The 24,194-nt window shown below is 44.5% G+C and overlaps 1 protein-coding gene across 1 annotated transcript in view; it reads left to right on the top strand.

The window, feature by feature from the left end:
- The first annotated feature begins 1,814 nt into the window (after positions 1–1,814).
- SLC27A2 (solute carrier family 27 member 2) overlaps positions 1,815–24,194 on the top strand; it is a 39,593-nt gene continuing 17,213 nt past the window's right edge. Inside the window, exons 1-4 of the mRNA XM_036442516.2 lie at positions 1,815–2,493; positions 10,476–10,685; positions 12,215–12,373; positions 13,831–13,955. Coding sequence (XP_036298409.1) covers positions 2,016–2,493; positions 10,476–10,685; positions 12,215–12,373; positions 13,831–13,955 — 972 coding nt within the window. The 5' untranslated portion in view covers positions 1,815–2,015. The remainder of the gene's footprint in view (positions 2,494–10,475; positions 10,686–12,214; positions 12,374–13,830; positions 13,956–24,194) is intronic.

Here is a 24,194-nt window from a genome sequence, read left to right as displayed (position 1 = left end):
GTCACACTAAAAGAAATGGCTTTTGAGAAATGCCAATGTTTGCTTAATTTCCTCTGTTTTGTACATTCTCTCACAGAGCCACGTAGTAAATGTGTGTTGAATTGGGCTGAAATCTTCAAAGGGGCAAGGGGGGTTGGAGTTCACTTAACAGAACAAAATATTAAAACAAATTGAAATACCCCAGGGCGCTGCAGGCATGGCTCAGCAGTTGAGCATCTATTATACCTATAACCAGGATGTCATGGTTCCATTCCAGGGCACATACATACCTCGGTTTCGGGCTCTATCCCCACTGTGGGACATGCAGGAGGCCGCTGATCAATGATCCTCTCTCATCCTTGATGTTTCTCTCTCTCTCTCCCTCTCTCTTCCTCTCTGAAATCAATAAAAATATTTTAAATTTTAAAAAAAAATATATATATATATATATATATATATATATATATATATATATATATATATTTTAGAGGCCCAGTGCACAAATTCATACACCAGTGGGGTCCTTCGGCCTGGCCTGCGGGATTGGGCTGAAACTGGCTCTCTAACATCCCCTGAGGGGTCTTGGATTGCGGTAGGGTGCAGGCCAGGCCAAGGGACCCCACCAGTGCACAATCAGGGCAGGGAGGAACGCAGGAGGTTGGCCAGTGGGGGAAGGACCATGGGAGGCCTCCAGGGCGTGTCCAGCCCACCTTGCTCAGTCCCCAAAGGTCACACCCCAGAAGCAAGCTCACCTACCGGTCTACCGGTTGGAGCATCTTCCCCCTGGCGGTCAGTGTACATCACAGCGAGCAGTTGAGCATCTTAGCATATCACGCTTTTATTATATAGGACATCTCAGGGGCTTGATTTCAGTTGTCATAATATGGCACTACCTCACCCTACCTTTGTGCTGACTGGGCCAGGAGGGCCAAGTAGGAATACAGTCCCGGGCCCTTATCCACCACTGGGGTTGGGCATGGGGTAGAGAAGGGAGCATAGCCAATCTGAGAACCAAAGAGAGACCAGGCTGAAAGCCCCAGGACTCGAAAGGAGAGATGGGATTCCGATTTGGCAGCGCACCTGCTACCTGCTACCAACAAATGCTAGGACTGGCTGGTATTCCTAGGGCGCTTCACTGAGCGTCACAAATAAGTCATCCCCGTAAGGCACTCTATGAAAGCAGCAATACATGACAGCCCTACACCTGCATTACCTCCTCGAACCTGAACCTCCACTAAGGGTGTCTTATCACCATTTCTTTGTTAATTCTTTCTTGTTTAAAGTATTACATATAGCCAAAACCAGTTTGGCTCGGTGGATAAAGCGTTGGTCTGCGGACTGAAAGGTCCCAGGTTCGATTCCGGTTAAGGGCATGTACCTTGGTTGCGGACACATCCCTGGTAGGGGGTGTGTGCAAGAGGCAACTGGTCGACGTTTCTCTCTCATCGATGTTTCTGGTTCTCTATACCTCTCCCTTTCTCTCTGTAGAAAATCAATAACATATATTTTTAAAAATAAAGTATTGCATATGTCTCCTTTTTCCCCCATTGCCCTCTCCCCGGGTCATCACCATTTTTATAAGGAAACTGCGGCTCCTCCGAGGTGTCAAGTACTTCGGTCACAACTCAGGAGTCCAGTCTTGCCCACCCCCCTCCCCCCACCTCCCCAATCCCGGCCACCCCAGACGCCCAGAGGCGGGCGGGCGGGCGGGGCGGTGTCAGAGTCCCCGGAGCCGCCTGAAGCCGCAGGGACTCCCTGGGGCGGGCCGGCGCGCAGGTGGCTGCTCTCCCACGAGGGGGCGGGCTCAGCGGGCAGGTCGCCTCCGGAGCCTCGCGGCGCGGTCCCCTCGCCACTGCACCTGCCCGCGAGCCTGCGAAGGTGCCGGCCGCCCAGGCTCTCCGCCGCCGCCGCCGCCGCAGCCTCCCGGGCGCCCCGCGCAGCCCGCCCGCCGTCCCCGGAGCATCCCCGCCGCCGCCGCGCTGCACGCCCGGAGCGCGCCCTCCGCCCTGGAGGGCACCGGGGGCCCCTTCGGCGCCATGCTGCCCGCCGTCTACACGGCCGTGGCGGGGCTGCTGCTGCTGCCGCTGCTGGTGAACCTGTGCTGCCCCTACCTCTTCCAGGACGCCTGCTTCTTCCTGCACGTGGCCGGCCTGGCCAGCCGGGTGCGCCGGTTCGGGCGGCGGCGGCCGGTGCGCACCGTCCTGCACGACTTCCTGGACCAGGCGCGCCGGACCCCGCACAAGCCCTTCCTGCTCTACCGGGACGAGACCCTCACCTACGCGCAGGCCGACCGGCGCAGCAACCAGGTGGCGCGGGCGCTGCGGGACCACCTGGGCCTGCGCCAGTGCGACTGCGTGGCCGTGTTCATGGGCAACGAGCCGGCCTTCGTGTGGCTGTGGCTGGGGCTGGCCAAGCTGGGCTGCGCCATGTCGTGCCTCAACTACAACATCCGCGCCAAGTCCCTGCTGCACTGCTTCCAGTGCTGCGGAGCCAAGGTGCTGCTGGCCTCGCCAGGTGAGCCGCGGGCCCGCTCCTCGGCCCTGGCCTTGGGCTCCTCGGAGGGGGCGGGTGGGGGATCACGTCGGATCTGGAGGTGGAGAGGGAGGGGGCGGCAACCCTTCCTAGAAATGGTAAGTGATGATCGTTAGAACCACCCGTGGGAGCTGACCGTCCCAGGCACGGTGTCAAGCGCTATCCGGTGTGGCTTTTCACCCTCACAACAGATAAGGGTTTACTATGGGGCTTTATAGGTGAGGCCCCTGGGGCCAGAGAGGGGAAGCCTCATTCCCCAAGTCAAAGAGCTGGGAAGAAGGGGTCAGGTGAGCAGGACTGTCCACCATGAGAGTCCAAGCTCTTAAACAAGACCGACTGCGTTCAAATGTAGAGGATGGTGACCGTGTACACAACAAAAAATTGTTCTCGCCTCTGCTGCTTGATTGGCTGAGCGATGGTGGGAAAGTCACCTTCCCTCTCTGGCCCTTGGTTTCTCCGCGCGCAATGGCTGCTTCCAGTCCCCAAATACTGTTAGCCTCCCTGGATTCTCACTGCAGAAAAAGGACCCTACTGATCCCCGAGGAGAAGACTTGGGGGATCTGCTGCCGGGCCCTGGTGAGCCCCTTTTGCATCCATAGCGATAGTGTCCTTTGGTTCTGTTGCCACCTCCTGCGATATTTCAACAAGACCTGGAATGGTAACTGCGCGCTACCGCGGTGACCAGGCCAGGAAGCAACCAAGAACCTGTGACGCTACCCCCCAGGCTGCTGGCTTTCCCTTCCCAGAAAACGTATCTCTGCACATGATAAGGACTAGAAGTGGCTTCTCACTGTGCTAGTAAGAGGAGGCCAGCCAGGGGCGGGCTGAAAGGCCTGGAGGAATAGGGAGCCAGGGACCCTCACCTTTCTGGGAAGCCTTTCTGACATAGCCCTCTGCCCGCTGCTTTGATTAATTACCCTGAGAGATAACCTAGCATTACCCCCGTTATAGAGCTGGGGGAAATGAGGGTTAAAATTCCAACTTGGGCCCTAGCTGGTTTGTTCAGTGGTTAGAGTTCTCCATTCCGGTCAAGGGCATCTATGTCCGCTGCAGGCTGGATCCCTGCCGCCACGGAGGTGCGTGGAGGAGGCAACCCAATAGATGTGTCTCTCTCACATGGATGTTTCTCTCTCTTTCAAAGTCAATGGAAAGAATATCCCCAGGTGAGGATTAACAGCAACAACAAAATTCCAACTAGGTCTATCCAGCTTCAGAGGCCTGACTTCCCTCGGGTGGTGTTCCTTCCTCTGCACCGCTGTACGGAAGTAGAGCTGGAAGGAATCAGACATCCATCTGCTCTCCCCTTCATTTCATGGCTAAGGAAACTGAGGCAAGCTAAGCAGTTTGCCTTTCAGGAAGATGAGATAGCTATTCGCTTGTGAGAAACCAGGAAATGTTCACATCTGTTCCATGTGGCACAATAGATCCCAGAAATGAAGGTGTTATCTAAAAGCTTAAAAGCAGGGGTGCGGGAGTAATGGAGTAATTTGGAGGCCAGGTCCCTTCAAAGAAAACTCCCAATAGTTTCCAGTTGCCTGGGAAATGAGACAACTTCACTATTTAACCGAAAGACTTTTTTATTTTTTATTTTTTTTAAATGTCCATTTAGATTTATTCTTTTTTTTTAATATATTTTATTGATTTTTTTTTGCCCCCCTCCCTCTGTCCCACACATCCCCTCCCTCCCCAGAGTTTTGTGTCCATTGGTTGTACTTATATGCATGTATAAAAGTCCTTCGGTTGATCTATTATCTCCCCCAGATCTTCCTCCCCTCCCCGCTGTAATTTGACAGTCTACTTGTTGATATACTGCGAAAGACGTTTTTAAATCTGTTCCTTTACCAGTCCATTCAGAGGGAAGTTCTTAGCACTGTGGTCTTTGTACCACTTCAGGAGGAATTGAAATGCTATTACACTGCACAGGACTGACTGTCTGGCATTGTGTGACGATGGGAATGCATTCTGAGAAATGCATTGTAAGGTAGTTTGTCACTGTGCCAGCGTCATAAAGTGCCCAAACCTAGATGGCTTAGCTTACTACACACCTCGGCTATCTAGTATACCACTGTTGTATATCCGTTTCATCATTCACCAAACCATTATCTTGCAGCACACGACTATATCCCAGGCCCCCTGTGAGGGAGATCAAGAACTGTGAGTTTTGTAGACAAAGAACTTGGGTTTCAATGACCATAATAAAGTTTGGTTCTGAATTTCAGGTCAACAGTACAACCAGATATCTCCATCTCCACCCAGACAGCAGTCCCTTGCCGTCGAACATTATTGTTTGGGTCGTTTTGCATGGAGAACATAATGAAATTCCAACAGTTAGATCATGCTTGAGCCAAGCTTTCCAGTGGACCCATGGCATTTTCTAGCAGTGAACTGACCTTTGAGAGAGGCCACACATTTGCAAAACATTCAGTTTTTCCAAATCACTGAGGGACTATGGCACAGCGTGCAGAATTACACTCTGACCAGAATCAGTTCCTGCAGAGGAGGCAGCGCACGGAGTCCAAAGTTGCATGCTGAGTAAACGTGCCCATGTGTAAATGTGTCGAATTGACAGATTCTTAGAATTCTTTCAAGTTGGAAGGAGTCTTACAGATATTCTAATCCTATAATCTTCCAACTCCAGTGAGTGTATTATACTTCAGTTAAAAAAAAAAAGTAAAAAAGTAATTTTAATGAGCATAAGAATCACCTGGGAAGCTAGATTATTTTGAAAAATGGATTCCTGAACTCCAATCCCCAAAAAGCACTGATCCGGAAGAACTGTGGTGGGACCAAGGATGAGTATGTTTATAACATGCCCCACCCCATCCTCACATGATTTTGAAGCAAATGGTCTGAGGATTAGACTTTGAGAAATGATTAGTCTAATTTCCACTTGTTTCATAGCTGAGCAACTTCCCAGAGGTGTAATATCACTAGCCTGGAGTCGCATGGCTGGTTAGCGACAGAAAGCTAGGGACAGAATCCAATTTTCTTTCTCACTTTCAGGGCACTTATCCTGTTACACCATCTGAACATGGTACATAAAGGTGAGGGGTTTTAGAACTTCGTGTTGGTGTGGTGACAGTTCACTAGGGTTTGAGTCTGCACTATCAGGAATTTCAGTGCCTGGTTATTTCTTCAGCTTTTCTCTATTTCCCAAAAGTCAAAGATTCACCAACACTTCCCCGAATCAAACAGAAGCCCCTGTCTCCCAGAGAATATCGTCTTCTCTCTGTAGAACATCTCAGGATCCTTCTTAGGGTGTAAATCATCACATGGAAAACAATTGCCTTCGCCTGTTTGCATCTGTGTTAGCTTTGTTGATAGAAGCCAACTTGTTGGTCTGGCAGTTTTTCAGGCAATCTCCCAAACATGAAATATGAGAAACAGAGGAATTAATTCATTATAATTATATAGTTATATAATTAATTTCATATGACATAGGATATCTTATGAAACCATCCAAAAGAGAGCTTAGTATGATTTTATTATACTCTCCATGTAAAATGACCCAAACAATAATGCTCAGTTTGCTTTGTTTCCACTTAGGCTTTCCTAAGCTAGCTCTCCTACGAGAGGGGTAACCCAGGGCTCCCGTCAGTTCCCTGGCCAGGTCTCCACGGTCTGAGCCAATATAGCCAATACAGCCATGCAAAGCTCCCAGTGTGGCCTCTACTCTCATACGAGGCTTTAGTAACAGTTAAAGATGCTTCCTGTCGCAAGACCCGGGTCCAGAGAGGTTATAAAATGTTCCAGGTTACTTTTGACCTGGATTTTAAGATTGTGAAAAACAAAATCGGACCTTTAAGCAATGTGATAAGAGAAAATGCTTCCAATTTTTTTTCAAAGGTGTTGCATCATTGTAAGTTCGAAAATGGGAGAACTTCATTATAAAACTAGTGTCAGGACCAAGGAGAGGTCTTGTCATATAAACTTTCGAGGTTAGATTAAGAAAAGCAGATGGCACAACAATTTAACCTCAAATCAAGAAGCATTTAGAGTCCCCACAAAGTACAAGCTAGTCACCAGAGTGGGAAGAAAAGTTAAAAAAAAAAAATGAATTAGTTCAAGGATCTTACTGTCCAGCAAAAAAAACTAAGCCACCTACACCTCTGATGGTGACATCCAGGAGAATGTGATAAGTAGGCTGCAGGAGCTCCAAAGTGCAGGGGGGGGGGGGGGGGGTGTAGATGGTGACAACTGAGCTGAGCAAGTGCAATTGGGGAGGGGGCACTTCAGGCAAGGGGAGCCCCAGAGGCAGTTTTCATCAGTTCAGTAACACAGTGAGATGCTTCATTAAAGAATGTTACTGTGTAAGGACAAGAGCAGGCTGGACTTGAATAATAGTAATTTTTTAAGCTTTTACTGACAAGATTCCACTGTTGAAAAAATACGGACTCAGAGAATTCAAGGAATGGCCAACAGCAGTAGCCTAACTTTGTTGGAAAGAGATCATTTCCCATTGTCAATGTTAGCCAAGGTTCAGGGCACAGATATAATCTTATCTCCACTCCTGTTATCTCTCTGGGTTTCCCAAGGAGTAACTTTGATGAGTCGCTTTAATTCTCTTTGATTGTCTCAAGGACATAGAATTCTCTCATATATCTAGCACATAATACAACCACTGAGCCATACCGCCAGGCAATAGTTACTCAGTAAATGTTGCATTGAGTTGTGCTTTTCTGGGTGAATGTAATAGACTCTCTTCTCTGAAGCTTTGGGAGAGAGGGAATAAAAAATGATGTAAAACAAATCACATGTATCCTGATTTGAGAAAATCCATTTAGACACAATCTCCCCCAGGCCCAGCCTCACCCTATCAAAGACTTTATATCCGAGTTTACGTCTGGCAGTGGGTATAGGAGAGAGGTGCCCTTTCCTTCTTCTTTCCTTCCTTCCTTCCTTCCTTCCTTCTTTTCTTTCTTTTTTCTTTCTTTCTTTCTCAGGTCTCATTGCCAGAGAGGAAACTAATGCTGAGCACAGGATGGGCTGGAACCATAGTGTAGGGAGTCTGTACATAGGATGGTGGGGGACAGAAACACAGACATCAAATAAGTAGTGTATTCTAGGGCTAGGGTCCCAGCCAAGAAGCCCAAGGTCTGAATGGATAGCTAACTTAAACATGTTCTCAAATTTTCTCCTTAGCCTGCTTAAAAGGGGGTGGTAGTACATTTCTATTCAAAAACAAACTAGCACTTTGCTAGTGTAACTGGGAATACTTTTTTTTATTTTCTTTTTTTTTTAATATATTTTATTGATTTCAGAGAGGAAGGGAGAGAGAGAGAAATATCAATGATGAGAGAGAATCATTGATTACCTGCCTTCTGATGCCCCCCACTGGGGATTGAGCTCACAACCAGGGCATGTGCCCTTGACCAGAATTGAACCCAGGACTTTTCAGTCCACAGGCTGACACTCTATCCACTGAGCCAAACCAGGTAGGCCCTTTTTTGCTTTTTGCTTTTTTAATTCGAGTGACATTACTTAATAAAAATATATAGGTTTCAGGTGTAAAATTCTGTTAATTCACTGTCTGCATATTGTATTGTGTGTTTACCACCCCAAGTCAAATCTCCTTCAATCACCATTTACCTCTGCTTTTCTCTTCCACCTTCCCTCTCCCCTTTCCCTCTGGTAATCACCATACTGAGCCTATGAAGTTGTTTATGGGTTTTGTTTTGCCTAATCCCTTCACTTTTTTCACCCAGCCCCCAACCTCCCTCTGCTCTGATAGCTGTCAGTTTCTTCTCTGTACCTGAGTCTGTTTCTGTTTTGTTTGTTAACTTATTTTGTTCATTAGATCCTACATGTAAGTGGACATATAACTGTAGTGTGAATAGTATTTACAGAGTCATAATCTTGTCGATTCAGATCATGATTTTTAGCTTCTAGACAAAGCTCAGAAGACAGAATTATGGTCTCAAAATAGATGTAAATACCATTATCTTAGACAACATAGCGTAAAATGAACTTTTGTGAGTGGACATGGGTAAAATGGGGGTAGGAATGAAAAATAATAGCTCAGGAGGTAGCAGGAAAAGTACATTACTTGGTGATGCAGAGTTGATTGCCAGAAGAAACAGCTTAAAAAGGTTTCGTGTTGAGGAGGGATGAAGTAAAAGCCTGTTGATTTTCATTATAAACCCTTTTGTACTATTTGATTTATTTTTATCAGATCCATGAGTCTGATTAAAATGTTTTTTAAAAAATGTAAATGCATCCGCCCTGGTCTGTGTGGCTCGGTTGAGCATCATCCCAGGTACTGAGAGTTCGCTGGTTCACAAACATCTGAAAAACAAAGCATATAAGATGACTTAGGTAGAGCCTCCCCAAGGCAATTCCCTGGGGTATTGAGTCACCTTCCCATTAATATCCACTTTAGTCGTCACAGTTCAAGATAAGTAAGCTTAAAGGCCATTTCATCTATGGTTTAAGAGCTCAGAAATCCAAGTAGCAAACCTTAAATGTGGTTTGCATATTAAATCAGAATCTAAAATTCCCACAGTAAAAAATACATATTTGTGTGATCCAGTACCCAAATACCCACATAACTGAAGCAAAACCTGTTAAAAAAAAAAAAAAATGCCTATTTTTTACTATGCATGGCGTTCTCTGAAAATTTCTATTTCATTCTATTTTACTAGTAATTTTAAAAATACTGGTCACTTTTTTTTTTTTTTCTCCTGTAATCCTCACTTGAGGATCTTTTTCCATTGATTTCTAGGGAGACTGGAAGAGCGAGGGAAAGACAGAGAGAAACACATTGGTTGCCTCCTGCACCAGCCCCGACCAGGGCCCAGGCCTGGGAGGAGCCTGCCACGAGGGTATGTGGCCTTGACCGGAACCCTTTGGTCCGAAGTCTGAGCCAAACCAGCCAGGGCAATACTGATCACTTTAAATGACTTTAATAATCTACTCTTGTATTGTGACCAGGGTGAAAACATGCTAATCGTTGTTTTTCTCAAACCAGAGATGTGCCTGTGAACTCTGGAGCTTATTTCTCAGATCAGCTGAAGCTTCCTAATGGAACTTCCTGTTACTGATGTGTTTTAAAAAAAAAAAAAAGTCAACTTCCATCCTCTTTGTTACTTAGCATGGCTCCCTTATTTTCATTTCTCTTCTCTTTCCTTTTTCACCTCTGATCCTGTGGGGCACATATTGGGAATAACTAGATTTATTTGAGATGTATGCCAATATATGCACTTACATATGTTGGTGTTTACCCATATGTTCATTTGTTTGTGTAGATTTTAACCAACCACTTGCTGCTTAAGAAAAACCACTAAAACCCAACCTTCCCTCAACTATCAGAACCTTGTGATGTTAATTCCAAGCATTACTTGTCATGTCTACGCATTTTAACAAAAATTGTGTTGAAAATAAAATTTCCGTGAAGCCTGTGATAACCTGAATGGTGAGCCTAGTGTTTTCCCGGGGTAGTGTCTCACAACGCTGAAGAATGAGCTACGTGGACCAGGAGATTTAAGCAAAAGTGTGGGAAATGTATTATAAACAGACTCAGACTCCCCGCCAGGGGAGGGGGACCCAATAACGGGCTGCTGCTGAAAGCCTTGTCGTCCAGGGGAACAGATGTGCTGCAGGCCTGCTTCTGTGTGTCCCTGTGGCGTCACCTGATTGATTCCCTCAATTGTTCTTGTCCAGCCACAGACCTGAACTTTCCGTGTTTCTCTGTGTTCCTCCTCTGTTCCTATGCTGAACTTTCTCTGTTTCTGTGCGTTCGTACACCTTGTTTACTGCAGGCCTTTCCTGGATTTCTGCTTGGTTTGTTCCTATGGTTAGGCTGTTCAAACTGCCGTGTCTGCCCCTGCCAATGTTCCACCTGCCTCTGTTTTCCTCTGGACCCCGCCCTAACTGCCTGCATTTCGAGTTAACCCTCTCACCTGTTGCACTAATAGAACTTCAGTGGCTAATTTAATTCGTTTGGCTTTTTTTCTTATCAAATTCAGAACTACAAGCAGCTGTCGAAGAGGTGCTGCCAAGCCTGAAGCAGGATGATGTGTCCGTCTATTACGTGAGCAGAACTTCCAACACAGACGGTGTTGACTCTTTCCTCGACAAAGTGGATGAAGTATCAACCGAGCCTATCCCAGAGTCCTGGAGGTCTGAAGTCACGTTCTCCACGCCTGCCTTATACATTTATACTTCTGGAACCACAGGTAAAAATAAAGACAGGATTCTAAAGGAAATGGACCTAACCCTGAAGAAGGAGTTCAGTGGTGGGTTAGGTTTTCAAAGGGTCTCTTGGACAAAAGTTATCAAATAACTAACACTTCAGGAGATTTAACTCTTCTTTTTTTATTTAAATTCTTTATTGTTTAAAGTATTACATAAGTCTCCTTTTTCCCCCATTGACCTCTCCCTGGCTGCCCCAACCCCCTAGCACATGCCCCCAATCTGTGTCCATTGGTTATGCTCATATGCATGCGTTCAAGTCCTTTGGTTCATCTCTTACCCTCTCCCCCCACCTTCTCTCATAGGTTGGACAGTCTGTTCAGTGCTTCTATGACTCTGGTTTATTTTTGTTCATCAGTTTTTGTTGAGTGAGATCATATGATATTTATCTTTCTCTGAGAGATTTAGCTCTTTGTCTTTGAGAACAGATATTATCTCATAGCAAATGAATGAATAAATAAGGGAAATTTCTATGTACAAATGTGGACGGGTCTCCAAGATGATTGTTAAGTATAAGGAAAAGTGCTGAAGAGTGTTTTTATTTTTTAAATGGAAGAAAAGGCAAGAACATATGAGCAAATGCTCATAATTTTATATATATGTGTGTAAAATACATACAGAAACTCTAGGAGAGTACATAAAAAATCATAAAAGTAATTATGAAGGAAGGTGATGGGGTGCATAGGCTATTTACTCTGAATCCCAGCCTTCTTATCTTCATATTAGAGAACATAACTCTACTTATCTCATAAATTATGAGAATTAAATAAAATTTTGAAAATACTCTGTAAGGTGGTAGACATAGAGCAAAATGGAACAGCCATTTCTTCCTTTCTCTTAAAGTTATTACAGTAATAACCATGTCACACAGGGGTCAGCAAAGTCTGACCTGTGGGCCAAATATAGCCCCCACCCCCGCACACAGACCTGTTTTTGTAAATAGCTGTATTGGAACACAGCCACATTCATTCCTTTATGTCAGCGATTTTCAGCTGGTGTGCTGCAAGAATTTTTAAAACATGCAATACCTGACTATTTAGACAGGGGCACTGACTGACCTCTTTTCCCTTAGATTGTCAAATTAAAAAAATGATAACAGCCAACACAATAGCCATCCAGTGTGAATGAATCAAAATTACACCTAATTTTTTTTGTCAGGTTGGCAAAAAATGTTTGTTGTGCTGCAGAATTTTAGTAATTAGTTTATGTATGCCATGAGATGAAAAAGGTTGAAAATCGCTGCTTTATTGTTTGGTTGCTATCGGCTACAATACAGGAACAGAACTGAGTAGTTTCAACAGAAACTGTATGACTGTGCAAAGCCTAAAACATTTACTGTCTAGTCCTTCATGGAAAAATTTGCCAACTCCTGGTCTAACGGATTTATGGCCCTTCAATCTGCAATTCTCTAATAGCCCTACGATGAATCTTAAGCCAGATCTCTCTCCCAGACCACATGTCTGTGAATGGCTGGTCTTGGCTCACTCAGACCTACTCTTGTATCTTTACAAAGGTCTCCCAAAAGCTGCAAAGATCAATCATCATCGCTTATGGCTTGGAACCGGTCTCAGTCGTGTAAGCAAGATTAAGAAAGATGATATCATCTATACCACTCTGCCCTTGTACCACAGCGCTGCACTTATGATTGGCTTACATGGATGCATTGTGGCTGGTAAGTTTTTTCTCTCAACAAGGCAATGAAGGTCAGTATACATTCACATCTACTCATAAGAAAAAGTAATTCGAAATTTGGCTACTCTCCTGTGTGGTAGGAAGATGTTAATAACAAAGCTATTTGACTCACACCTGGCAAGCAGATATTTAAATAATTTTTTTCATGCCTGCTTACCTAATAGTATAATGCTATAATTGTTCAGTATGTCAAGGAAGAAACTTATAAAAAAATATTTGATGTCTTTATCCGGGTCAAAACATTTGATTCTTTTTGTTTTACCTTTTTTTTTTTTTTTTAGAAAGAGGGGTGGGTGTGGAAGGAATATCAAATATCAATGCAAGAGTGATCATTCAGCTGCCTCCTGCAGGCCTCTTATAAGGGATTGAGCCTACAACCCAAGCATGTGCTCTGACTAGGAATTGAACCAGCAGCCTTTCCATGAATAGGATGACACCTGACCAACTGAGCCACAGCAGCCAAGGCAAACACTTGATTCTTATATTCCACACATAATTCTCTGCCATCATTTCCATTTTTAGAAATCTGTATGTTGGTCTCTATCAGCATCTCATTTAAACTTTTCCTTCAGTTGTTCCCATTCTATTTTATTCCTCTCTACTCCTACAACTCCTCAGCTCTGGTCAGAATACCTGGCTTGTCACATCCTTTCTTTCCTTCTCAAACTTTACTGTTCAAATCAGAGTTGCCACCCTCTCTTCTTTCAGTAGGATTGGTGCTAATCTTTCTTACATTAAGGCTTGTATCCACCTCTTCCAGGAAACCATCTCTAATGCTCTAAGCTAAAAAACTTAACTCTTTCTCACCATGTTATTTTATTATAAATAATTATATATGTGTATTCAGGGTATCTCCCCCCAAAAAATGTAAACACACTTTAACAGCTCATAGCTCAATTTTGAAAATGAAATGTATTTTAATAAGCACTGCCTTTATAATTATTCCAAGTATGTGTATACATTTTTGGGGGGACACCTATATATACATATACAATTGCCCAAGACCCTGCTCCTTTCCCTCACCAACTTAGTGAGCTGCTATAAAACACTTAGCCCCATATCAGCCTCCAAATCAGCTAGAAATTAGTGGCCCTGGTCATATTCATTTTTCAAGACCTAATGCAAATCCTACCTCTTCCAAAAATTGCCTTTCTCAGCCCTTGCTTAAGCGGAATTAATGTATACACACAAACACACACACACACATACACACACACACTCACACACTCACATTCTCTTCAGGACTTGCTTGAACCTTTTATTTATTGCACACTGACTTTTTTTATGTCTTCTTCTGACTAGATTGAAAACTTCTACAGGACAAAACCAGGTCTCATTTGGGGTTTTACGCATTGAATATACTTGCTACTCAGCACATTTATGAGTGTAATACTTGTGGCACTCTTCTTACTAACCCTTTCTATTCCTTCTCTGTAGGTGCCACCATAGTTTTGCGGAACAAATTTTCAGCCAGCCAGTTCTGGGATGATTGCAGAAAATATAACGTCACTGTCATTCAATATATCGGTGAACTGCTTCGGTATTTATGCAACTCACCCCCGGTAACTCCCCATGTTTTATTATCTTTTTTAAATGGATAAGATGGGAATTCAAGTCAGTTTGGGTCTGGGCTTTTGCTGGTTTGCATCTATCAGTTTTTATTTTTAGATTTTAATTGTTTGTCACAACAAAGTGCTTGGCACCACCCCATCGCACAGAAGAGATTTGCTAAATGACAGTTGCTTTTAATAATATTACTCCCTATCTTTGTTCCTGTTTTCATATCTTACCCTCTTTTCCACTCTCTGCCTATTTAAAACCTACTCACTTTCAAAGCTGAGCTCAAATGACTGTTTATATGTCAAACCTACTTGGGTCACTCCAACAAGAGTCATTACTCTCTACCCTACATCATTTGACATCTACCCCATGGTGGTCCTTGTCCCATTGCAGGTGTTTGTCTTCATGTCTCACGTTCTCCCTGGAGAATAAAAGTTTTGATGGCTGGGACCACATCTTGTCTCCCTTCTCTTATACCAAAGGCATTCAGGAAACTTAGTTTATGTTTCTTGAATGAATAAATCCCTATGTGGCTTTGAAACTATCTAAGTCTGATGCCCCAGAGTAACTCCAAGGGCCCTGGATCTATCCCGTTTACATTTGTCCAGATATCTTGATGGAATATTTGGAAGAGCACCTCCTGCCCAGTCCCTCATTTCTCACCAGATCAGGCTTCTCAACAGTGGCACTGATGACATTTTCGGTCCCTTCACTCTTTGCTGTATGGACATATTGAATGCACTGTAGGATACTTAGTAATATCTTTGGCTTTTACCCAGGACATGCCAGTAGTACCCTTCCACTCTTCTTTCCCCAACTCATGATAATCAAAATGTCTTGAAACACTCCAGATGTCCCCTGGCAGGCAAAATCATCCTCAGTTAAAAAAAATACTAGACTAGGCAATGCAGTAAATTCACCAGGTTCTACTTCCTTTAATCATTTCACTCATCATATGAAAATAAATTAGAAGGATCACTAAGTTAATAAATTACTATTTATAAACATTAGTTATGATCAACTTATTTAAAAGCTGCTGTGTATAAGAATTTTGTGTGTAAGACGTTTAAGTATAAGAAGCTCTAGCCCAGTTCTCTCATTAGTTTTGAACCACATGTCACCTCATCAGAGGCCCCTGCTATTAGCAATGAAGTTATCACCTGCCTTTTACTGCTCATCTCATGGGTTACTGCTTTTCGCAGCACTGTCACATCTGACACAGTTCGGGTCTGCATGACTGTTGTCTGTCTCCCCCAATTAAATGAAATCTTCATGCACCAGGGGCTTTGTTGGCTGCTAGATCCCTGGCACCAAGATCTGTTATCTGTCACATCCTAGGCAGTAACAAATTTTGCCGAATGAACATCTAAGTTCTTACCAAGGAAAGACATATAATTAAGTTAAAGGAGGTAATATGTCCCCCCAAAATGTTAAGGCTTCGCACTTATTATTCTGATTTGGGGGGCAAATTCAAAGGATTTGTGAGGGTCATACTTAGCGGTAAGCGGGGTTAGGACCCCTTCTACCGCAATTTCTGTTGGTGTCATCATTGAATTTTTTTCACCTTAGTTTTTCATCTGTTCCTCAAGGTTGCATGACTCTCTTTAAAAACCCAGAAACCCATATGAGGCCCTTCTGTTTGGCTTTTCTTCTCTGTCTAAAGTTACCTCCTTGTCAAATAGAAGTCTCCTGAGGGAGAGCATGTTATTTCTGTTAGTTCTATTGGAAGCTGCCTTTGGACTTGAGGAAAAGAAACATTTGTGTGTAGCTCTTTCAGGCTCACACACACTCTAGTAATATACCACTACACACCCATTTGATGGCTACTATCAAAAAAAACAGAAAACAACAAGTGTTGGCAAGGATGTGGAGAAATTGAAACCCTGTGTACTTTTGGTGGGAATGTAAAATGGTACAGTTACTGTGGAAAACAGTTCCTCTAAAAATAAAATTGCCATATGAACCAGCAATTCCTCTTCTGAGTACATATCCAGAAGGACTTAAAGCAATGTCACAAAGATCTATTTGTACACCATGTTCATAACAGTATTGTTCATAATAGCTAAAATATGGAAGCAACCCAAGTGTCCATGGATGGATGGATGGATGGATGGACAAGCAAAAAGCTGAGGCACAGGAAGCTACACAGATTCTAAAAATCTCTTGGCATGTAAATTTGCTCAGAAGGAAAAAGTGGTAACTTATGCTTATGAACTTGCTTTTAAAAAGTAATTATATTGTTCACCATGAAGCTGAGTTCTCCCTAAGAATTACCCTCCTCCATTCTCTTGCCTATAAGCATAAACTGGCTACTGGAATTCCAAAAGCTCTACCGGGGAAAGGGAGCTGGGGGTTTCCCTGGTCAGTAGGTAGATATTTACTCAATCTCTATTTCCAGTGCCTCACTTCTTCCCTGCTGGCTCTTGGGATCCTAGACTTCAAAGCCTCCCTAGGTCTTCTCCAGCGAATAAACCTCCTGCCTCTAGGGTGGGAGAGGGGCAGCATGTCTAGCTGTTTCCCACACAGACTTTCACTTTCAAAAATCCTCTCACACCTCATCCCATCTTCAGTTGTATTTGGTATCTTCAATTTCTTGTTGGCACCTGCCTCTTGTTTCACCTCCCTCAGTCCTGCGATGTCACTGACCTTCCTCTCTCTGCTCTGTACTACATAGTTCCCTGTTGCTATGCCTCTTAGTTTCTAAGACAATGTGCATCTTTTTATTGTCCTCCTGGGTTCTGGGAGACTTCCAAGAAGTGAAAGGGCAGAAGGTATTCACCATCTTCAAAAAAAAAAAATTCCTGAGTCCATGTTCTTACCAGTGAATATGCTAGGCTTCAGCCTGCCTCTCCAGGAGAAGAGAAAGCACCCACTGACAGGAATAGAAGGGTGAGGCTCAACGTCTCTGCTCTACAGAGAGGCCTCTCTCCCTCCAGGGGATCTCCCGACTGCGGCCACAGGACTGTCTGAAACACGCTCTCCCACATCACTCTTCCATGAAAGCCCCCGTTAGGATGCTTTGCCACATTCACAATTCGTTCTCAGTAAAGCAAAGCCCTTCTCATCTGGCCCAGTCAACCCCAGTCTCACCTCCTGCCACACTGCTCGCAGTCCCCAATATGCCAGGCCCTTCATCCCACCGCTCTGCAGCTCTGCAAGTGCCTTCCAGCTAACCAGAGGCCCTTCTTTCTCTGGATGGCTGGGACACCCTCTGCACTCTTCAAAACGCACCTTCTGTGGCACCTTCCCTGATTCTGCTCTTTCCCTCCTTCCTCTTGCCTGTCCCTGTCCTGGCCCCACAGGTCAAACTGGTCACTCTTCACTCGCGCTGTTACATACCTCTCTATTCTGTTTTCTACCAGAATGGCGGTGATAGAGAGATAGACATTTGGGGCTATGAAATGACCACAGAAGTTACTTAGTTTTGGAAGGATGGCAGATAACATTAGGATATAAGCTGAGTTTATCCAGCTATTTCAGAGTTATGATCTACCTTATTTCCCCTTCCTAATATCATGCCTGCTATGTGTGGCCCCTAGAACTCTTTTCTGGTTCCCTTTTCCTCCTCCTACCCAGGTCACACTCTTCGTAGGCAGGACAAAGCCTCGTTTAACCCCTTCAGTCCCTAATTGGAGTAGAGAAACATTCAGCTTTAGAGGTATCTTGTTCCAATAAAAAACAGGGACACCGAATGATGCTGTCTTTTTAGGCAATGACACAAACTAAATGGGAACTGACAGCTACACACGACAGGAAATGAACCAAACTAGCCTTTCATTGTGAAGAGGTGCTCAGAATGCTAAGCCCCAAATATAAATGGAAGACGGGTAAATAGATAAGACTCTTCAACAATAATACTGTAAAAAAAAAAAAAAAAATCTCTTAAGTTGCTATCCAACCCCCTCCCCCAACATTAGATAAGAGTGATTGTCGAATTTGAGTATCTTCTCTTATTTCTTCCTTTGTGTAGGTGACAGAATTTTCTTTGATTCACTTACTATGAGCTGCCCCCTCTCCCACCCTAGAGAGAGAAAGGAGGTTTATTCGCTGGAGAGGACCTAGAGAGGCTTTGAACTCAAGGGTCTCAAGAGCCAGCAGGAAAGGGGTGAGGCACTGGAAATAGAGATTGAGTAAATATCTACTTACTGACCAGGGAAACCCCCAGCTCCCTTTCCCCGGTAGAGCTTTTAGAACTCCAGTAGCCGCCGAAACCGGTTTGGCTCAGTGGATAGAGCGTCAGCCTGTGGACTGAAGGGTCCCGGGTTTGATTCCGGTCAAGGGCATGTACCTTGGTTGTGGGCATATTGGGTGTGTGCAGGAGACAGCTGATTGATGTTTCTCTCTCATCAATGTTTCTAACTTTCTATTCCTCTCTCTTCCTCTCTGTAAAAAGTCAATAAAATATATTTTAAAAAAGAACTTCCGTAGCCAGTTTATGCTTATAGGCAAGAGAATGGAGGAGGGTAATTCTTAGGGAGAACTCAACTTTCCCAGAAAAGAAATTAGACTTTGGTCACTGCCCCATCACCAGATAGTGCAGCCCACCGAACAATAGCCTCTCCCCACCACATAAGGCTACTGAAACAGCTTTTAAAATATATATATATATAATTTCAGAGAGAAAATGAGAGGAAGAGAGAGAGATAGAAACATCAATGATGAGAATCATTGATTGCCTGCCTCCTACATGCCTTTTACTGGGTACGGAGCCCAAAACCCAAGCATGTACCCTGACTGGGAATCGAACTGTGACCTCCTGATTCATGGGTTGACACTCGACTACTGAGCCACACCAAACATCTTTGAGTTGCCTTATTCTCAAATATAGACATCAAGGACCAGCAGACACCTGAGAAAAGCCTCCAACAGGAATGATCATTTAAAGAAAAGAAACAGCAGCCTTAATTCAAATAGCAGGAAAAACTTCCCAGAAACCGGTAATTAATATCCTCAGAGATATAAAAGATATTATACCCATAAAACAAAAATAGTATGCTATCAAAGAAAATAATAAGATCTCCTGAAAAAAATATATTTGAAAATATTTTTTATCTATAGAAAGTTTGGAAGATAAAATTAAAAAATCTTCCAGAAAGTTGAAGAATAGGTAAAGTGATGGACATGAGTGGAGGCAACGTAAGAAAATTAGAATATCAATCCAAAAGATCCAACATCTAATTAATAGGAAATCAGGAAAAGAATAAAAAATATATAGAGGAGGAGATTATCAAAGAAATAATACAAAAAAAAAAAAAAAACCTTTCAAGAACTGAAGGACAGTTTGAAAAGGCCAATAGAGTACCCAATGAAAACTATGCCAGGATGAAATTTAAGACCAAAAAATGAGGAAGAAAAGATCCTGTAAGAATAACATTTAACCTGCTAACAACAACACTCCAGGATGGAAGACACAGGAGCAGTGCCTTCAAAATGCTAAAAGTGTTGCCTATCTAGAATTATATATCCAATCAAATTATTGATCAAGCGTACAATAAGAATAATTTTAGACATCCAAAGTCTCAAAATAATTTACCTCCTTCTAGTAATACAAAATAATTTACCTCCTTCAGGAAGTTACTAGAAAAAAAATGGTCCACCCAAACAGGAGCATGAAGGAGAGAGATGAAAGCCCAGGAACTGGGAAGGAGAGGGAAGGGAAGCGCCAGGCCTGGGGGGCAAGTAGTCCAGACTGGAGCTGAGGCTCAAAGGAGCCTAATGGAAATTATATCATCTGATTGATTTCACGATGAGGAAAATTTTACTTAGAGGCTGTTGGAAAATGAGAAAATACCTACAAAGAGAAACTAGAAAAGCAAAGCAAATGGGCAGGGAGGTGATTAATTCTAGGAGGAACAGAAATTTATTCAAGAATTTAATCATAGTATATCACTTGACTCATCAAAAGTATATTATGAGCAATTTGAACACTGAATATTGATTTAACCAGAAATTGTGACATTGAGGAAATGGGAGAGAGCTTGATTCTCATCTAGCACAATAGGAAATCAATAAGTATTGTCTAAAATTTATTAACCAAAAGATAATAGTATAAGCCTTTAATCTATACTAATAAAAGGGTTTTATGCTAACTAGAGGCCCAGTGCATGAAATTCGTGCATGGGGAAGGGGTGTCCCTCAGCCCAGCCTGGGACCCCTTAAGGATGTCCGACTGCCTATTTAGGCCCGATCCTGGTGGTTAGACATCTGTCTCACAATCCAGGAGTGCTGGCTACCAATCACTCACCTGCCCCTGCTGATTGCCACTAACTGCTTCTGCCTGCCAGCCAAATCACCCCTAACCACTCCCCTGCAAGCCTGATCAACACCTTACTGCTCCCCAGCCTGCCCAATTGCCCTTAACTGCCTTCTCCTGCTGGCCTGGTCACCCCTAACTTCCCTCTCCTGCCAGACTGGTCACCCCTAACTATCCTCCCCTGCAGGCCTGGTCACCCCTAACTGCCCTCCCCTGCAGGCTTGGGTCCTCCCAACTGCCCTCCCTTGCTGGCCTGGTCTCCCCCAACTGTTCTCCTCTGCCAGCCCGGTCACCCCTAACTGCCCACAACTGCCCTCCCCTGCAGGCCATCTTGTGGTGGCCATCTTGTGTCCACATGGGGGCAGCCATCTTTGACCACATGGGGGCAGCCATCTTGTGTCTTAGAGTGATGGTCAATTTGCATTATTAATTTTTTATTAAATAGACCAGATGGGCCAGACTTCCTTCCAGACAAAGCCATGGTGGCTAGGGCAAGGCAGAGGCAGTCAGGGGCTATCAGGCTGGCAGGGGAGAGTGGTTAGGGGCGATCATGCCAGCAAAGGAGAGCAGTTAGGGTCGGTTAGGCAGGCAGAGGCAGTGAGGGGCCGACAGGCAGGCAAACAGAGTAGTTAGGGGTGATCAGGAAGGCAGGCAGAGTGGTTGGGCGATCAGCAGGCAGGAAGGTGAGCAGTTAGGAGCCAGTGGTCCTGGATTTTGAGAGGGATATCCGACTGCCAATTTACAGGATTGGGCCTAAACTGGCAGTCGGACATCCCCCCAAGGGATCCCAGGCCACGCTGAGGGACCTACCTCCCCACAAATTTCATGCACCAGGCCTCTAGTTTAGAAATAAGAGAATAAGAAACAGCTATTAGTTAAAAGGGTGGTGAGATGGGACAAAGGATGAGAACAGAGAAGTGAATTAACAGCTCCCTTCATCTAAAAGCCTTTCAGTACTATTCAATTCTTAAACTGTGTATCTGTCACTCTTTTTTTCTTCTTCTTTTTTTAACTAAGGAAAAAAAAGCACTCTCTGAAGGCACATAGATTGGAATTTGAATCTTGGAGAAACTATGTTGCAACCAGAATGATTTTGGCAAATTATTTTAATCCTCTCAGGTTTAATTTCCTCAATTGTTATTTGAAGCAAATGCTTTGATAGGGCTCTTTAGTAACCTAGGGAAATGCCTGGCACATAGTAAAGCACTCAGTGAAAGTTTTCTGCTACTCTGATTACCGGGGCCCTACATTCCCCGCTGGCTGCACTGACCTCTCACCCTCCATCGGCCATTAAATCCCGTGAGGATTTAAGCACCCAGGTGTTTTTGCACGTCGCAGCTCACCTCTAATGTGGAGTAGAAGGTTTGATCCTTTCAAAGAAAGCTGAGCCAGATGACCCTTGACTTCGCATACAGCTGGTTCTTTTGAGGAGTGGCTTTGGTGATGTGAAAACACCATGTCTCCTCTGGGAAAGGAAAACCCGAGTCGCAGCCAGTACACTCGGCCTTCTCACTCTTAGGTGAGAACCAGCCATCTCAGAAGGCTCCAGGATCTCGAGGTTTGTGTGTGTCCACAAACATTTCCAGCCTAGAGCCTTAATCCCTTCTGTTGACGTAATAAAATCCCTCAGATTATGATGAAAACTGAGCCCATGGTATTGTGACTATGCCTGCCCCAGCTACCTGCTACCGCAGGTGACAGCTGCACCTGTGAGGCTGGCCCACTCCCACACAGTCAGGGCACCTGCAGCCTGCTGCACCCACCGCCCTGCCCTGTGCTGGTGTCCCAGCTACTAACTGTTGAACAGGGAAGTGGAGGGTTTCCTGGTGGAGTTATTTCCTCTTTTCCTTCAGGGATTACATTATATGCAAAGCACAAGTTCAGGTACTGTGTATTATATACCCTGTTTCCCCGAAAATAAGACAGTGTCTTATATTAATTTTTTCTCCCAAAGTTGCGCTAGGTCTTATTTTAGGGGATGTCTTATCTTTCCATGTGCTAGGTCTTATTTTCGGAGGATGTCTTATTTTCGGGGATACTCGGTAGGAATATATTTGACCTCAAGGACATTTACAATCTAATGGGGTGGTCAGCTGTGGCAAAGGATAATATATTAATGGCCTAGTGCATGAAATTCGTGCATGGCGTGGGGGTGTCCCTCAGCCCAGCCTGCACCCTCTCCAATCTGGGACCCCTCAGGGCTTGTCCTACTGCTGGTTTAGGCCTGATCCCTGTGGACATTCCTCTCACAATCTGGGACCACTGGCTCCTACCCTCTCACCTGCCTGTCTGCTTGATCACCTCTAACCACTCTGCCTGCCAGCCTCCTCACCCCAACGCACCCCACCCCCGCCAGCCTGCTTGCTCCCAACTGCTCCCACCCCCCCCCTTGCTGGCCGGCTCACTCCCAACTTCTCCCACCACCAGCCTGATCTCCTCCAACTGCCTTCCCCTCCTGGCCTGATCGCCCCTAACCACCTCTGCTTCAACCTTACCACTATGGCTTTGTCTGGGTGGTGGCCACAGAGCCAGCTGTGTTAACTAAGGAAGCCAAGCCTCCCACCTGCTCCAGCCAACTCTGTGGCTCCAGCCAGCACCGCCATCTTTGTCATGTCAATTTGCATATTCCCTCCTTATTGGCTGTAGACGCTGCCATCTTTATCGTGAAGTGATGGTTAATGTGCATGTTACTCTTTTATTAGATAGGCTATTTGGTTTCAAAGGTGTTTACAATCTATTGGGGGAGATAGATGTTCACCACCCAGTAGACAAGGAAATGAACTAAGAGGGTGATTGTGGGCTGCATACAGAATAAGTAAGGTCTTGAGTTTACATGCTAGACTGTTACTTGGGAGTTTCTCACATGGGCTTAGGAGCAGGTAAGCCCAAGTCATGGATTTTTTTTTTTTAATATATTTTATTGATTTTTTTACAGAGAGGAAGAGAGAGGGATGGAGAGTTAGAAACATCGATGAGAGAGAATCATGGATCAGCTGCCTCTTGCACACCGCCTACTGGGGATGTGCCCGCAACCAAGGTACATGCCCTTGACCAGAATTGAACCTGGGACCTTTCAGTCCGCAGACCGACGCTCTATCCACTGAGCCAAACCGGTTTCGGCCATGGGTTATTTTTAAGCAAAAGGAAGTATCCTTCCAGTATCTGTGATCTTCTACTCCTGGAATGGCTGTGAGGCACAGCAGTGGTGGAGGGTGAGGGCGGTCTCTGAAAAGCTGGCATTTCTTATTGAGAACAGTGACTATGGTCAGATGGGATGCCACAGAATTCATTATCCCAATGGAGACACTTGGGAGTGAAAGGAATGTAACAAGCACATCAGGACAACAGCATACGCAGAGACATGCCTTAGAAAACCTTGGTCTCCCTACTTAACAGGTATTATAAAAGGAAATAGATTCAGTGACCTCTGGACTTAGGATTCATCCAGTTTCAAACAGCTTTTCAGGTACCATTAGATTGTAAATGCTTTTGAGGCCAAATAGACTTCTATATCATCTGCAGTACCTGGCACAGATCTCTATACATTTCCTCCTCGGTAAGGTTGCTCAGGCGGACCAGTTTTTACCAGTGGCCAGCATCTGTCCACCTCTCTGGTTAGGATTCCTGAAAGAGCTTCTGCACCTGCGTTTTGACCAAGAAGCCACTTAAAAATTAAATGCATATATGCTGCTCCCCAGGTCCCTTGGCTCCTCCCACATGGAAACCAATTCAAGGTTTGCTTTGGTTTGGTGTATATGTGCCTTATCCAGACCCTCACCTTTATCAGAGGACTGCCACTCTCTTCAAACAGTTCTTGTCCAAGAGGAGCCCCTATTCCTAAATCACTTCACAGTGATTCCACAGAGTAGGGAAGGATATATATACTCTGTGAGCATACGCTCTTCAAAGCAAAATGCTGTTCTATCCAAGAAATTAAGACTTGATGTTTGAAGCAAGTCCTCATTACCCAGCACTTTTACCCCATTCT

The sequence above is a fragment of the Pipistrellus kuhlii genome, unplaced genomic scaffold, assembly GCF_014108245.1.
Source record: "Pipistrellus kuhlii isolate mPipKuh1 unplaced genomic scaffold, mPipKuh1.p scaffold_m20_p_1, whole genome shotgun sequence".
Lineage (NCBI taxonomy): Eukaryota > Metazoa > Chordata > Mammalia > Chiroptera > Vespertilionidae > Pipistrellus > Pipistrellus kuhlii.
This window is presented reverse-complemented; position numbering and strand designations above follow the sequence as displayed.